General features: G+C 32.2%; 2 protein-coding genes across 2 annotated transcripts; one reads left to right on the forward strand and one right to left on the reverse strand.

Moving 5' to 3' along the window:
* Positions 1-2,850: 2,850 nt before the first annotated feature.
* LOC105117941 (COBRA-like protein 1) lies at positions 2,851-6,661 on the forward strand. The gene is made up of 6 exons (XM_011015770.1): positions 2,851-3,240; positions 3,995-4,074; positions 4,680-5,136; positions 5,357-5,516; positions 5,646-5,923; positions 6,032-6,661. The coding sequence occupies exons 1-6, from the start codon at positions 3,147-3,149 to the stop codon at positions 6,322-6,324; spliced, it is 1,362 nt and encodes a 453-aa protein (XP_011014072.1). The 5' UTR covers positions 2,851-3,146; the 3' UTR covers positions 6,325-6,661.
* Positions 6,662-6,753: 92 nt separating this feature from the next.
* LOC105117940 (COBRA-like protein 4) lies at positions 6,754-8,827 on the reverse strand. The gene is made up of 6 exons (XM_011015769.1): positions 8,556-8,827; positions 8,391-8,470; positions 7,826-8,282; positions 7,592-7,739; positions 7,217-7,494; positions 6,754-7,127 (listed from the first exon to the last, which is right to left on the reverse strand). Exons 1-6 carry the CDS (start codon positions 8,611-8,613, stop codon positions 6,844-6,846), a joined length of 1,305 nt encoding a protein of 434 aa, XP_011014071.1. The 5' UTR covers positions 8,614-8,827; the 3' UTR covers positions 6,754-6,843.
* Between the last annotated feature and the right edge of the window lie 4,020 nt (positions 8,828-12,847).

Raw genomic sequence — 12,847 nt, forward strand, 5'->3', positions numbered from 1 at the left:
TTTAAAATGAATATTTACCATAAATTAAAGGTATCTTATATTATTAGATATATTATTATAAAACATGTTTTAGTTAAGGAGTTATTGATACTTCAAGTGCAAAATGATGATATAAAACCCTGATAAAAATGCACTTTTAAGTACTAATCACTACACTATTTTTTAAATAAATTTTTGAATTGTGTGTGTTTTTTTTTTCCGTGTGCTTATTTGAAAAAAAACAACTCCTAGTTGGTAACATGGGCAAAAGAGGATAGTGCGGGTTAGGCACTAGACAATGTAGGTTAGATTTTTCTTTTGAAAAAAGAAAAAGAAAACGAAACTCTATATGTACAAGCTTTTTCCATATATTTTTGTAGTTAATTTTTTTAATGAAAATAAAAAAATTTATACATACATATAATTAAATAAATTAAAAATCATATGTGTTAATAAAAAAACCATAAATGATAATTAAAAATAGAACTAGAAAAATCAAGAAAGATGTGTAAATTAAAATATATAATCTTGTAGGATGTGATATTTATGATATTTTGTTTGCTAAATTTTTTAATTAAATTAATAGTTTTATTCAATCAAACAATAATAAAAATAGAGACATAAATTAAAAAAAATACTATTCAAGGCTGCACATACTATAAATATTATCTAAAAATATTTTCTTATTTTAAAAAATAAAATTTATTTATATAAAAGATGAGAAAAAAACGTTCATGAATAAGAAAAACTCTTCAAAATTTAAATGCTAACCAAAAAAGTACCCATAATTTAAAATAGGATTTCTAAACAAAATAAAAAAGAGAAGAAATAATCTACGTATCAAAAAAATAATTGAGAAAAAAATAATATAAAAAAAATTAATTTTAAAAATGAATTTGAAAAATAATAATTAATCTTGTAAGGTAAGACATTTACTCGATTATATTTACTAACTTTATTTATTGAAATAATTTTTTTATTCAATTAAATGATAATTTTTTTTAATTTTTAGAAGTAAAGTTCATCCAATTTTTTATTCAATTAAATGATAATTGTTTTTAATTTTTAGAAGTAAAGTTCATCCATACAAAAGATAAAAAAAATTATAAATAAATTAGAAAAATCCTTCAAAATACATAACTAAAAAAATATTAGTAATTTAAAAGAGACTTTTCAAACAAAATGAAAGAGAGAAGAGATATAAATTTACATATAAAAAAATTGAGAAAAAATATAAAAAATTATTAATTTTGAAAATGAATTAGAAAAAATATAATTTAGAACAAAAATATTTAATTTTGTAATATGAAATATTTACCCGGTTGTGTTTTTTTACTTTATTTATTAAAATTCTTTCTTTTATTCAATTAAATGATAATAGAAATGGAAAAAAATTAAATTAATTGAATAAAATAAAAGTAAAAAAATACTATGCAAAGTTGCACATATTAAAAATATTATCTAAAAATAAATATTTTTATTTTAAAAAATAAAATTTATCTATAAAAAGATATAAAAAATATAGATAAATCGAAAAATCTCTTCAAAATTTAAATGCATAATTAAAAAAATATTTTTCATTTAAAAGAGTTCTCTAAACAAAATGAAAGAGTGAAAGGAATAAATTTATTTTTGAGAAAAAACAATATGAAAAAAGCATTAATTAAAAAATAGAGAAAAAGTTTAGGAAAAAAAAAGAAAAAAGAAAAGTCTTAGTAGTTGGAAAGTAAGGAAAAAAAAAAAAAGAAAAGTCTTAGTAGTTGGAAAGTCAAGTCAATTCACATGCATAAGCTTTTATTTTTTTATTATATTTTGGATGGATAACATATCGTTCATCTTAATATTTTTTGAAAACAAACTAATAACATGTCGTTTGATTTACTATGGTTGTCCAAAAATTGAGGTTTAAGGTTTTTTGGACTCAAAATATATTTTTCAATCTATTTTGATCCAAAACACCTATAAAAATATTTTAGGATCCATGATAAACGTATCAATAATATAAAAAATCAAAAACACGCCATTAAACCAAAATAAACCCTAAATTAAAAATTTACCCGAGTTCAAATATGTTTTTCCATAAACTTTCAAGATAAAAAACAATTAATATAAACTTCTTTCATTAAATCAAACCATTTGACATAAATATTGATTGTTTTAGTGGCATAAATCGGTATCAATAACTTAGCATAAATCGGTATTAATAACTTTTCTTTCTTTATCTCTGAATTCAATGACCTTTATTTTTCCTCTCTCAATCAGGAATTAAAAAATAATAAAAATAAATTTTTTATTATAATTAAAATAATAAAAAATTGAGGTATCAAAATTTAAAGATTTGTGTAAGTTTTAAAGTTAAAGGACCAACATGTATCTTTTCCAAAACTTTTAACATGCGATCCATGTTTGATGCTTTTTTTATCCCTATTCTTTTCTTTCAAGTCCACTTTTGACTAAGAAATTAAAAGTAATTGGTTTCTAATTAGGATTAAATTGCACAAAATAAACCCTTGAGGACCGAAATGAAATTGCAAAAATGCACGTCCAGTGTTTTATACTGCAGTCAAATTACCACGCATTTTAGATTTGTAGTTACTAGTTAATTATCTTTGTCACAAACAGTAACAGTAATGGCAGGGTATAAGTGGAGAATGACACGCAGAAGTCACTGATTTCTTCAAAAGCTAAGCTAAACTAACAACACTTGTCACTTCACTAAGACGACAGACAAACCAGGGGCATGCATTGTGCCCAACACAAAATTCAACCAGCCTATGGTTTAATGGTTTTTTAACAATGTCATTTTCAAACACCATAATAAACAACTGGCATCCATCCCATTATTAAAATCAGTCAACTAAACTCAAAAATTCTATGTGTCCGAAAAGGAATTTTAGACAAATCCAACCCAAAAAGAAGAAAAATTTAATGGTTTTTAAATAAAGAAAGCCATTTGAGTTTGCATATTCTTCACCAAAACGTGTCATTGAAGCATTAAAGAGGGCTTAAAAGTCCGCTTATTAGACCCTAAACCCAGCTAACAGCATTGACAAGTGCCAGTCAGTTTGTCGTCACCGTGTTCTTTACTCTCTTTTAGTTTTTCGGGTCTTTGAAATAAACAAAGAAACAAGTAATCAGAACACACAACATAGTCTGCGTGTCAAGAAATGGGCGTTCTTGTCTCTCCCATGATGAGTTTGTTGTCAAAATTCACTGTCCTGCTGCTTTTTGTGCTCTGGTGCGCTAGTTTTACTGCAACAGGTTGGCAAAGTTTCTCTCTCTGTTTTTTTTTTTTTTTTTTTTGTCTTTCGGAAGCTGGACTCTTTGAGTTATTGATGCGGTGTTGCTCTTTCAATTTTTTTTTTCACAAAATGGAAATTGTTGGGGGTTTGGTTCATTTATTAGAGTGGTATTTGGAAAGTTTGTTTCTTGAATTTGATGAATGAGGAAATGGGGTGGTTTCATTATATAAAACATTGAAGAATCATGTTGTTTTGATGTATTTTAGGTGTTTTTGTTAATGGGTTTTCGTTAAACTCCTGAGCTTTTTCTATGTCTATTCATAGCTTTCTACTAGGGGTTGTGGCTAACGTAAAACCATCTGGGATTGTTGTTTCATCATTCAAGCATGATTAGTAACTAAGAAAGTACTTTTAGAAAGTGAAAAATGGATGCTTACGGCACAGTTTGTTTTTGTGTTTGGAACTACGTTGAGATGCCTTTCAAAAATGCATTTGGCGTGAACATCGATTTTGTTTTTTTCAGTATTTTCCGATCACACACTAGTGCTAGAGCGATAAGTGATGCATGCTTAGATGATCTTTTTTTTTCCTTCCTATTTTTGCTTTAAATTTTTCTGTTAAATTTAGTGCAATTGCCATTTTAATTGTTGGCCAATATGTTTGATTTTTAAGCTCTTAGTCCTTCTACTTATAACTTTAAATTTATAATTTTTTAATCCTACTTTTTAGGTCGTTGTCTTTCTAATGCAAGTTGCTGTTTATTATTTTTTCAGAAGCCTATGATCCTCTTGACCCTACTGGGAATATTACAATCAAATGGGACATAATAAGCTGGACTGCTGATGGCTATGTCGTAAGTACTAATCAATGTACAGTAAATTTGATAGGAAGCTTACATAATCAACTAATGATAGGAAGCTTATATTTTGAACAGGGATTGCAATTTTGATTCTCCCAGCAGAACAATGTACTGTAAATTTGTTATTTATGTTTGATATGCTTTATGTTTCGTTCCTTGCCTTAGATTATTGGCAGTGTTTTGCTTTAGATTATTGGCAGTGTTTAGTCGCTGAATTGGTTTTTCTTTTTTGTCTTGTTGCTTGGAAGTTACAATCAATCCTCCACCTACTCTGTATTCTGTTTTCATTTTACTTCAGTTCATAAGAGTTCCTTGAGCTTATCAACTTTTAGAGTTGTTACAAGTTCTAGTGGTGCATGATTGAAGTTTTCCAGTTCAATGTTTCTTCAATAATTTGGGCTACCTTTTCCTCACTGGATTCTAAGGCCTTTATCTCATTAAAGAAGGGTGTACTTGATCAGCATATCATAATCTACTGAACTGTTTAGCAGTTTCTCTTTTGTGTTTTTCTCACATTCATGGTTTGTTAGCATCCATTAAACTCATAGTTTCTCTTGAGACTCCCACCTGTGATTTGCTAACACCTTCATGCATGATAGGCTGTTGTCACGATTTACAACTTCCAGCAGTATCGTCACATTCAAGCACCAGGATGGTCATTGGGATGGACATGGGCAAAGAAGGAGGTAATATGGAGCATGCTGGGAGGCCAAGCAACCGAGCAAGGAGATTGTTCAAAATTCAAAGGAAACATTCCACATTGTTGTAAAAAGAGCCCGACGGTTGTAGATTTATTGCCAGGAATTCCTTATAACCAGCAGACTGCAAATTGCTGCAAGGGGGGAGTTATCAGCTCATGGGCGCAAGATCCAGCCAATGCAGCAAGTTCCTTCCAGCTTAGCGTGGGTTCAGCTGGAACCAGTAACAAAACAGTGAGATTACCAAAAAACTTCACTCTGAAGGCACCAGGACCTGGTTATACTTGTGCTCGTGCAAAAATTGTCAAGCCTACTAGATTTATGTCTACAGATAAAAGGAGAATCACTCAAGCTTTGAGTAAGTCAAATACAGAAGAGTAGAGAGCAGCATCTATGCATTCATTTTACATAATCAACAACTCGCTTTAGAACATAGCTATCATCTATGATGAATCCCTTTAACTGAAATTTAAAGTGCAGATGGGAGAAAATCTCAAAACAATGCTTGCCCTTTTAATCGATCTAAATCTGCATCCATGGCAATAGCATAAAGAACATGTGAGCTTTTTTTATTGCAGTGACATGGAACGTTACTTGCACATATTCACAATTCCTGGCTCAGAAGACTCCTAGTTGCTGTGTCTCCCTCTCATCATTCTACAATGACACTATAGTTCGGTGTCCAAAATGCGCCTGTGGCTGTCAAAGAAACAATTCGGATTCGGGGGGTTGTGTTGAGTAAGTTCTCTTATTGGAAACATCATTTTTCTTTCTTCTAGCTTGGTGTCTCTAGAATATATACATATATCCATTTTGTATGTGCTGAATATGCTAAATTTACTGTTCCTTGAAATTTTTTGTTTGCAGTCCAAAAGCACCACATTTAGCTTCGGTTGTCTCGAGTCTAGGGAATAACAACCCTATGCCTCTTGTCCAATGCACAAGTCACATGTGCCCAATCAGAGTTCACTGGCATGTTAAGCTTAACTACAAGCAATACTGGCGCGTCAAGGTCACAATTACAAATTTCAATTATAACATGAACTATACACAGTGGAACTTAGTTGTGCAACACCCCAACTTTAACAATCTGACCCAGATTTTCAGCTTTAACTACCAGTCATTATCTCCTTATTCAGCTATTAGTAAGTTACATGTCCCCTGTGGTTGGTTTTATTTACTTTATAAATTTGTATCTTTTTCCTCAATAGAATGTAAAATGGGGATTCTCATCTGTTATACTTTTCGGACAGATGATACTGCCATGTTGTGGGGAGTAAAGTTCTACAATGACTTGCTTATGCAAGCTGGTCGTTCTGGTAATGTTCAGTCAGAGCTACTTTTTCGAAAGGACATGTCAACTTTTACCTTTGATAAAGGCTGGGCCTTCCCTCGGAGAATCTATTTCAATGGTGACAATTGTGTTATGCCTCCTCCGGATGCGTATCCATGGTTGCCTAATGCAAGTTCACGCCAGCTTACTGCACCGCTTATACTAATGATAGCCTTTTTTTCTGCTTTGGCTTTCTTATATGGATATGCATAGATTGTTGAGGTCCACTAAACGATGCGGTAACCAACCTAACAAATTTTTTTGACTGGATCTGCTTGACCTGATTACATATTGGAAGCAAGGTGAAAAGTTTGTGGGTACATATGATGATATTTGGCATTTCACTGGCTTCAAAATGGTGTGTTTTGTTTCGGTGCACAACGGTTGGTGCTAATACATTGGTGGATGAATTCACTGCTATTTTGTCACTTCTAGCTGTTGTACTTGTATTTAGTCCCTGTAATATTATCAATGTTGCTGGTAGAATTTCAATGGCTCGAGTACCATTACAACATAAATAAAAAGCAATAAAAAAGAAAACATTTGCACATAATCTAGGGGTAGATATTTCTTGTTATTTGGTTATCTTACTTATCATACACCACCACTAGCTCCATTTTTCATGACACAAAGCAATTTTGTTGCATAACTATGCTTCAGTTATCTATCAAAGTGTATCTGGGCTCAGAACTTCTGATGCTCTATTATCTCCTCTGCTTCAAACGCCATAAATTACCAGATATACACGAACAGGAAAATCAACGTAGAAATCAACATGGAGAAGAAGTGTGGGGATCCATGAGCAGAATTGGGCAGAAATGGGTATGTATCTGGCGGGGGCAACATGCACTCATCGCCATTGAAGTAGACTTTCCGTGGAAATGCCCATCCCTGCTTGAAGGTGAAAGTGTTCTGGTCCTTCTGAAGAAGCACCTCAGATTGAAGATTTCCAAGTGGCCCTGCTTCCATTAATACGTCATTGTAGTCCTTCATGCCATAGAACATCCCTGTGTCATCTGCATATCACATAGAAGGAATGTTAAATCAAAGTTTGTTTCTGACGCAATCTCATCGTGATAGAATTGTAAGATTTCCTGATACTCACTTATAGAGTCATAGGCAATGAGAGGTTTGTACTCGAAGCTAAAAACTTGCGTTACGTTGTTGAGATTCGGATGCTGTACAACGAGGGTCCAAGTCGAGTAGTTCTTCATGTAGTTGAAATTCGTGATCGCAATCTTGACACGCCAGTACTCCTTATAGTTCACCTTCACATGCCAGTGCACTCGAACCGGGCACATATGGTGTGTGCATTGCAGAAGAGAGCTATTATCTTTCCGGGTTGTGTTTCCTACCGGCAATTGAAGAATTCTGGAATCGCCACTGCGTCAACACAATACATTTCATGACTTCGTTTCTCCAGTAAAAATCACTAATCTGGGAGACATTGGAGTATGAGGTAATGGAAATGATGGCTTACTTGACACAAGTGTCATTGTTTTGGCAACCGCACGCACAAGTTGGGCATGGAGTGAGTATCTGATTGTAGAAAGATGAAAGAGATACACAGCAACTTGGGTTTTTTCTTGCCATGAATTGTGAGTAGGTGCAGGTAACATTCCAAGTCACTGCATAAAAACAAGGATAGGGGTGAGCAGCCTGCTGCCTGCATTTCAAAAGACTGCTATACTGCAGTGGGAAAAGGAAAACTTACACAGGGCCTGAGTTCTTCGCAGACCATCAGGAGTAAGAAACTTGGTGGAAGGCACCATCTTTGGAGGGCCACAAGTGTACCCTGGTCCTGGACCTAACAAGGTGAATCTCTTTGGAAGTTTCACTGTTTTATTTGAAGTACCGGATAATCCAACAGTAATCTGAAATTGAGAGACAGCAGCTGAAGGATCTTGGCCCCATGCTGCCACTACTCCACCTTTGCAACAATTACCGAATTGCTGGTTGAAAGGAGCACCGGGAAGCAAGTCCACAACTGCAGGGCTTCTCTTGCAGGAATGAGGTATATTTGCTTTGAACTTGGAGCAGTCGCCTTGTTCAACCGCTTGAGCACCATTGATGGACCATATGATTTCTTTCTTTGCCCATGTCCAGCCTATGGTCCATCCAGGTTTCATGAAGTGCCGGAACGTTTGGAAATTGAACAATGTTACAATTGCCTGGGAAGTTTTTTTGGCAGCGGAACCATCATCACAGCTCAATTTTAGCAATGTGTTGTATATTATGATAAATTTAGCCATAATATCTGCTATTGATCTAATACTTACAATATAGCCATCTGTAGTCCAAGACATAATATCCCATTTTATTGTTACATTTCCAGTTGGATCCAAAGGATCATATGCACCTGCAATGACAACATAAGAGAGCTACAATATCAGTAAGCAGAAGCAAGTTAAATCCAAGCACAAATGAAGAAGCTTAAACTTTACCTGAACAAGAAAAGAGCACGAGAAACAAGGCAATAAAGAAGAGAAATCTTATTTTCATCAGGGCTACAATGTAGTTGTTATATTACTGCCTCTTCTACACAAAATCTTCTTTAAAATCAGTCTTCTCTAATTGTTTCAAGCTACAACTTTTTAGTGGCTACTGGGAAAGAATAATAAGCTATGTGTTCGAGATAAATAGAGACTGAGCTACTGGTCGTTAAAAACTGGGAACATTTTCATGGGTTTTTTTTTTTTTTTTTTGAGAATAACATGTTAACATTTCTGATTCTATGTTGATGCGACAGGTATAGTTGTGACAACATGCAAACATCAAAATTCCTATGCATTCTTTGTTTCAAGACAGTGACTGATTTGCTTAGCACTTCTAATTGCACGCATGCATAGCTGTGAATGAATATACCCTTCAACTATCTTTCTCTTTCTTTCCTCTTCGGGAAAAAAAAAATCATGAATTGGATTATATCAGGAAAATGTTCAATCCCCATCTTACAAGATTTAGAATACAATATCTTATCAGAAGGATATAGACAAAATGTGGTGAGAAATTGCAAAATACCCATCTGATATGATTGAGAATACAATAGTCAATGTCTTGAAGGAGGCTTTGCAATTACAACAAAAAATACGGCGTGCCATACTTTTTTTTTTTTTATAACTAGAGTTATCTAGGTCGGTCAACTTATATGTATTACAACTAATTTTTAAATTTATTAAATATTTTTCAAACTTAATATATTAATATATTAATATATTAATAACAAACATATACAATAAAACTAAATCCTAATATAGAAGAAAGGAACAAGTCACATTCATTGCTGGGCGTAACCTCCTGGGCATATTAATTATACGAAAACAAGATATTATTATATCATATATTCCCCTACATAGGTTCGTTAAATTAATATCTTACCCTATGCATTCAGCTGAGCACAACCACCACATATTATGAATTTGAAAGACATGAAGGGAAATTTCCTATACGTGGAGATTCATACGAATGAGTTAGTTAAAGACTGCGATTTTGTAAAGCTAACAAGTAAAATTTTCTTTCCATGCCATGAACCACAGTGCTATTATACTTTTATATTTTCCAATAACAAAAACTAAAGAATTTGAGATTATAATTAAAATAGTAATATGTAGTATTTTGTGATTTATTTTTTTTGCATTTTGGTTTTGTTTGTTTTCTTATGGTAATGATTTATTTATTTTTAATTTAGTTATTATATTATGCATTTAATGGACTTTAGAGTTGACAATTTATTTTAATCTACCTCTTATATAGTTATCGTGGTATCTAAAACATATCTTGACTTAGAGTTGGTACTCAATTTTACAAGATATTGTTTGGATTCATTATTTTTCTAGAAATTGATAGTCAAGAGACTAGAATTGAAGAATAAAAAAAAATTTAGATCTAAGCAGAAAAATGAATAAGCTAGTAATGGAAACCAAGACAATAAGAGAGGAGAGAAAGAAAAGAAAAATGAGTTGTTAGAGTTACATCGGACCGCCTACTACCACACGTGTTGTCTTATAAGGAAGAAGATGCCTTAATGATCCAAGAAGACACTAAATGGAGAACATAGGAAGTCCCACACACTGCTAAAATAAAAGAGTGGGCCTTTCTTATGCTGCAATATATGTGAAATATGTGCCAACACTTTTTTTTATTCTTTCAATTTAATCTCTTAATTTTTAAAATATCTTTGATTTAATCCTTATTTTTTTCAATCTTGTTAATTTTCCCTTCTTCTTTCATTTATAACCAAAATACAAGCCCATTGTGAACATACATGCATAAATGGAGATATTGTTTCCATGTTATTTAAACCAAAAGATAGTGCCAACATATGCTTTTGGCATTAAATGCGTAAATTCTCATACATGGAGAAGAAGACATTGTAATGCTAAAGACAATGGATGCAAACACAAGAAAAGAAGATTCAAATTTAAGAGGTTCATCCAACATCATCTAAGTATAAATACCAATTCAATTATAAAAAAATTATTCAATCCTAAAAATCTCATCGTAAAACACATTAAAGTCAATAATAAATCAAAATAATTATTCAAAAAAATGTTTAAGGTTCAAAATGAACCTTATAAGGTGGTAAAAAATGGACTAAGATGGCTAAGATAATGGTTGGGAAAATGGCAACAATGACGATGCATGATAGCCATACATTGAATAGGGTCGTTTGGTAATCAACATTGTTATTGTACTGGCTCGCAAGATATGTCTCTCCATCCTCTGTTGATTGGTATCAATGATGTTAAACCACTATCATATGTGGAGGGAGATTGGAGACAATGAAGTTTTGGTTTTTATATTTCTCTCTCTACTATTTCTTTTTCATTCAAATCTACTCGTATAAGGATTACATGACTTATATGATTGTGCAGTACTCATCAAAGGGAGAAAATCATGATAGTATTATCAGAAATAGAGGTTGAAAAAAGAGAAATCAATGAGAGAAGTTTTGATGGAGAGAGGTTGTTTAGTGGTCGGCATTACTACTATTTTATAATTTGCCATTGATAATGGTAGCTATTGGTAATGTTGTGTTGCTAGCATGGTGGCAATACTGGTATGGTGAGAGGATATGGTGGTTATGGTTTACTGATAAGGGAATTTTTAGCATGTATATTTTCCACTATTCATGCTTGATTTTTAAATATTTTGGATATGTTGCATAAGATAATTAGAATTTTGAATCTCTTTTTGAACTATTGACCTCATGGGAAAATTAATGTGTTTTCAGATCTTAGGTTACTAAATAGGCAGAGCCCGACAGTGAAACTGAATAGTGATTCATTATGTGCTGCAAAAGAAGCTATACAACTTAGTTCTAGATGTTCGTCGCCATTTTCAAATAGCTGAGATGAAGGTCTACAAAATATATGAAGGGCATATAACTCAGTATTGTTGTTTCGAAGCCCAAAAAGCTAGTTGAAAAACAAGGATTGAACCAGCTCGAAATTCTTGCATTGCAAAGACTATTTCGGTTTATGGCCCTTATCTTAACTCTCAGAAGTTCAAAAATTGCAAGATTAGTTTCGTTGGAAAGAAAATTTGATTCTCTACAATTTCTTTAGAAATAAAGCTCTTTGATTCGCACATTTTCTACCTCAAATCTGGCTCGCAATGTCTGAGTAGGAAGGAATTCAATGCAGAAAAGGAAACTTTTCTCATCACTGCAAGGGTAGAAAAGCCACAATATAAAAGAAGATAAGGAAATCTGAAAATAAGGGAGTGAAGACACGTAGAAACCCTACAACATAGAAAGAAAAAGAGAGGAGGCAGCACCAAGGGGAAACAAGAAAAGAGCAGAGGTAAAACTATTGAAAATGGGGAAGACACCTATCTATTCGACGAAAATTCTCTGCTTTTGAGTGATGTTCATCATATCAAGTTTGTTTCTCTTTAATTTAACCATGGAATAGACTTTTATTCTGGGATTTTTTATGTAACCTTACTATGATTATGTGAACACTTTCTTCGATTGAATTATTACATTAAGATGTTGAGTATTTCATTCTATGTGTAATGCTTACGTGTGTTTGGCCAACATCTACATGATTTAGAATTCAATTTGAAACTGAGAAGTAATAATTGTTTTAGCTATTGTTTGAAATACCGTAAGAAATCTATAGGATAGAGATATCCTAAGAACTTTTGTAATCGTTACAGGTTTTACAATACTTAATAAATTTAGACAAGTTTAAAACTTTCATAGAGTATATGAAATTTATTTGTCAAAATAATTTATTGATGCTCAAGAGAGATTAATATTTACATAAGGAAAACCTAATTATCAACATTAGGAGTAATTAATTTAATCGAGAAAGTTCACTAAGCATAGTTACGGTAAGTCAGAAATCCTAGAAACAGTACAATTGAATTCATTAATATTTAATTAATTGGTTGTTTGTTTTTAATCATTAATTTTTGTTTCATAAACTATCTTATTCGATTCCTCAAATAGATCATAATTTAAAAGACTTTGATAATTAGTAGTAATTTTTACAAATCCTCGTGGGAAGATACTCTACTCATCACTTTATTACTTGTTACGATTCGTGCACTTGCAAAATTAACCAACATACCCATAATGATATTCATATCTCGTTTGAATTATACCATGGTGGGGGCATGGAATTGGTGAAGTGCACTTGCGAAATTAACCAACATATATATATATATATATATATATATATATATATATATGTATATATATATATACACATACATATATGTATATATA

The sequence above is a fragment of the Populus euphratica genome, unplaced genomic scaffold (assembly GCF_000495115.2).
Source record: "Populus euphratica unplaced genomic scaffold, PopEup_1.0 scaffold1630.1, whole genome shotgun sequence".
NCBI classification, from domain to species: Eukaryota; Viridiplantae; Streptophyta; class Magnoliopsida; order Malpighiales; family Salicaceae; genus Populus; species Populus euphratica.

What these genes read in the sequence shown, in the direction of transcription:
- LOC105117940 (XM_011015769.1), bottom strand. Translation starts at nt 8,613, where the DNA reads ATGAAAATAAGATTTCTCTTCTTTATTGCCTTGTTTCTCGTGCTCTTT. An exon ending in AACAATGACACTTGTGTCAA is followed by an intron (nt 7,495 to 7,591) that starts GTAAGCCATCAT and finishes GTGTTGACGCAG; the next exon opens with TGGCGATTCCAGAATTCTTC. An exon ending in CATTGCCTATGACTCTATAA is followed by an intron (nt 7,128 to 7,216) that starts GTGAGTATCAGG and finishes TGTGATATGCAG; the next exon opens with ATGACACAGGGATGTTCTAT.
- LOC105117941 (XM_011015770.1), top strand. Translation starts at nt 3,147, where the DNA reads ATGGGCGTTCTTGTCTCTCCCATGATGAGTTTGTTGTCAAAATTCACT. An exon ending in GATTCGGGGGGTTGTGTTGA is followed by an intron (nt 5,517 to 5,645) that starts GTAAGTTCTCTT and finishes TTTTGTTTGCAG; the next exon opens with TCCAAAAGCACCACATTTAG. An exon ending in ATCTCCTTATTCAGCTATTA is followed by an intron (nt 5,924 to 6,031) that starts GTAAGTTACATG and finishes CTTTTCGGACAG; the next exon opens with ATGATACTGCCATGTTGTGG.